The following is a 4,017-nucleotide window of genomic DNA, read 5'->3' as shown; positions in this document are numbered from 1 at the left end:
TACGTAGTTCAGCAATTAAGATAACTTCCCCGAAAAGTGGGGTCCCAAGCTAATCAATTTAATGAATTTCACATTCGGACACTGACAGCAATGTACGATGCTTTACAAAACGCATGGTTCTCATTGTTCACATTACTATTGGATCTTTCACAGCAGTTCGCCTGCGTTTTCATGTATAGAAATTACATAGACAATCTATTTAAACAATAGAATGTTGTGAGATCTGAAATACGAGCTCCCACTTCTTCATCCTCGCAGAGAGAGCAAGAAAGATCTTACCACTCTTTGCTATGGCTGCCACAACAAATGAGAAACTGCGAGTATTGTGTATTCATGGATTCAGAACAAGTGGAGCCATTTTACACAAGCAATTAAGTAGATGGGACTCTTCCATCACTGATAAACTTGATATGGTTAGTTACATATCTTATCTCTTTTGACAAAGCATATATATCTTCATTAGAAATTATACATAAAATCCATTAATGTTATAAATGGTGGGTGCAGTGCTTCTTGGATGGACCGCTTCCTGCAGCAGGGAAATCTGAAATTGAGGGGATATTACCTCCTCCCTATTATGAGTGGTTCCAGTACAACAAAGTATGTATATCAATCAATACGCTTACATTGTTTTGTTTAATCGCTTATATCAAACTCATAGTTTACATGTTTTGGCATTGAATGTAGGACTTCACAAAATTTAAGAACCTGAACAAGGCGTTTCCTTTGATTGTTGATTACATGGAACAGAATGGGCCTTTTGATGGCTTACTTGGATTTTCTCAGGTGCTATATGAATAAATAATTGGAATAGTTTTTAAATACAGAAATTCCCTTTTTCCTTTTCCAGTTATATTCATTTTGATTGTCTTAAAACTTATTTAGAGTCTCACAGTTTTATTGTTTTGATTTTAGATTTTAAAAATATGATGAAACATCGTTTACATTAAACTGTATCTTTAATTTTATCATTGGATGTAACTTGTAGGGTGCGATGCTATGTGCAGCTCTTGTTTGTTACCAGTTGCAGGTAAGCAAATGTTCTTTCTGTCTTTTCAATTAATATACAGTTTTTGAATTGTAATAGTTTAACACAATGTTTTTTCATCCAAACTGTACCTATAATATTTGCAGGGTATAATGCTACAAAATCATCCTCGTATAAGGTTTATAATATCCATTTCTGGAATAAAATTCAGAGATCCACAAATGTCATTTTTATATAATTCACCTATCAAGTGCCCTTCAGTTCATATCACAGGTGCCAAGGATTATGTGAAGGAATTCAGCAAAGATCTTATCCAGGCCTTTCAAAACCCATTGGTCATCACACACCCAAAAGGACATATAGTTCCAAAATTAGGTACAAATTATCTAAATTTTTATATTGATATCTCGTACTTCTACTATCATTATCATAAGCTTTCTTTAGACTTGTTTTATGATAATGTGGAGCTCATTTCCATGATTTTTTTATTGATATCTTGTGCTTCTACTAAAGTTTTATTCCTTGCAAAAATCCACCTTATGATTGATTTGTGATGTACAGATAGCCAAGCGGTGAAGCTACTACAACAATTCATAGAAAGCATAACGAAACAAAATCAAAAGAAACACAGTATCCATGTTTTTCTTGGCGGATATGCGATGGCAGATAGAATGACAAAAGGAGATGTACTATTGCATTCTAAACTTTAGTCAGTACAATTTAATATGTAAACAAGAAATAGCTGATTTATTAGATGTGATAACACCTGTAAATGCCGCTCTCTATTGCTGTAAACTCGGCGTTTATTAAAGCGGTACCAGTTTCAAATTATGCAGGTGCAAATTCATGAGAAAGTCAAAGAGTGCATGTACATCATCACATATCATCACTTTAAATACACAATATAGAGATGGAATTTACGTATTCTTGTATTTGATTCAAAATATTTATTTAAATATACATCTTAATTGTTTTGACTCTTACAATTTTAATTAATCATTTAAAATTCATATTATGTATTTAAACCTAAATTTACACAAGTTTTACATTTTTCATTGTTTAAATTTGACTTCTTATCAAGGTCATTATCTTATGTGTGATAGTGTGTTATTAGACAAATCTTGTGACACTATCCTTCACCTTCAAGATCGGTTTTTGTCACTTAAACAATCTAATTTTTATAGAACTCTAACCTCAAATTTATCTTTTATGAGTATAATGTAGAAAACAAATTTAAAGAGAAGAAATACATGAAAATGAAGAAGAATGGAAGCATTATAAAAGTAGCATTTGTACTAGTCATTGCACCCTTTGAGATTTCACAAGCTATTTCAAACATTTTTTGGTTAATAAAAATATAGTAGTATAGTAGAGAAACTCAAAATAGGAAAGAGTATGCCATCAAATGATAGGAGCAAAATTTAGGAGAAAGGCTCCCAAATCACAACATACATCTTATAGAAACCACTTACAAAGAGAAGAATATACTTAAGATGAAAAGGTTGAACTCAAAGGTTTGAACCATAATTCCAAACACTAGTAAGAACACCTAGAAGAAGAGAAGATGACACCAAAATTACCACCACAAGCCTATGCAAGAAACAAGTAGAATTCTAACACCAAAGAAATGCACAAAATGTACCTTTAATAACACTAAAGAGAAGCACAAGCCACACCACCAACCCAATAATATATGAATAGAAGTGATGAACGAAAACATAGAGGACATTGTACCTAGAGGAATATCCAAGACCTCAAAAGACTCCAACTTCAATAAAGAAAGGTACTACTTGCCCCACTACACAAACTAGTAGCCTCAAAGCATGCTTAGATTGCATGAATCTAACATAGACTCTACCAAACTACAAGAAAAGTTTCAAACCAAAAGCAGCATTTGAGAGAAACCATAGAAAATGATTGAAGAAAGGACATCCCTTGCAGACCATGTTGACATGCATTAAAACTTAAAGAGACCACGGTACCTACATGCAGAAAAGTGCATATTCTTATTGATTCTAGAAGTAATTTAAGGTAAGACACAAGAATGACAAACCTCTACCCATTGTCACCAACGTTGTCCATAATAAATCATAATCGACTACCTATAGTCAACTAAGGCCAACAACTGACCATTTCTCAGAAGTCAATGATCAACTTCTTATAATTAAGGGCAATAAAATTGTATAGGGGAAAAATGGATAAACTTCCCTAAGCACAAGTGAAGGGTGAAAACCAATATTCACATCTAATTTAGGCCCAATTTAATACAAGATAAAGTGTCAATTCATAACCTAAGGGTAAGTGCATGAAGTTGGGTCTCACTTTTGGGCAAAAGGCGGAAGTGTTTTTCCTATTTTTTGAATTTCTTATCAATTGATGTCAAAATTCGAGGCACTTACAGATTGAATATCATAAAACTTCAGTAATTTAGAAATTGTAGTGCTTAGAGTCTACTTTTTGAATATGTAATTTATTTGAATACTCATATGATAGATTTCTTTTTTGGTTTGGATGTTTATAAATCACTTTTTCAAAATGCATGTTTTAGAACCATACCACGCTCATGTACGAACACCATAATTTGACACAAATAAATTAATCTTATGAATCCTTTTAAAGGAAGATACCTAACACACCAAATATTGATGAAAATATTTTTTTATTTTTTTTGGATCGATAACCCAATAGTTTATATTAATTTAAGAAAAAAGTCTTACATATATGATAAGACCAACTAATGGCATTGAAGTGAAAAATTCATCATCACCTAGAAACACTACCCAACCAGACAATTCAAAAAACTGATATAATAGAAAAAAGAACCCAACACCTCACCATCTCAAAAAAATTACAAGACTACACCATGGAATCATTTGAACTAGCCAAAGGCCTCCTTCGTGGTGAAATTGGGAATACCAACAAACCCATCGCCACCTCCAACCCTAGCCTTAGAGTCACTAGTTTCAGCTACACTCCTAAAAGTACCATCACAATAATTCAAAATGGGAACATCCACCCTAGTTACAACA

At 32.8% G+C, this 4,017-nt stretch overlaps 1 protein-coding gene across 1 annotated transcript; it reads left to right on the top strand.

Moving 5' to 3' along the window:
- Positions 1–246: 246 nt before the first annotated feature.
- LOC149568411 (dihydrofolate reductase-like) lies at positions 247–1,974 on the top strand. Its single transcript, XM_089817557.1, has 6 exons — positions 247–413; positions 508–600; positions 688–786; positions 989–1,030; positions 1,135–1,363; positions 1,550–1,974. The coding sequence occupies exons 1-6, from the start codon at positions 291–293 to the stop codon at positions 1,696–1,698; spliced, it is 735 nt and encodes a 244-aa protein (XP_089673683.1). The 5' UTR covers positions 247–290; the 3' UTR covers positions 1,699–1,974.
- Positions 1,975–4,017: the final 2,043 nt, after the last annotated feature.

The sequence above is a fragment of the Cupressus sempervirens genome, chromosome 3 (assembly GCF_028749045.1).
Source record: "Cupressus sempervirens isolate cs-2001-9-10 chromosome 3, ASM2874904v1, whole genome shotgun sequence".
Lineage (NCBI taxonomy): Eukaryota > Viridiplantae > Streptophyta > Pinopsida > Cupressales > Cupressaceae > Cupressus > Cupressus sempervirens.
The sequence above is the reverse complement of the archived record's forward strand: the minus strand, read 5'-3'. Positions and strand labels throughout refer to the sequence as shown.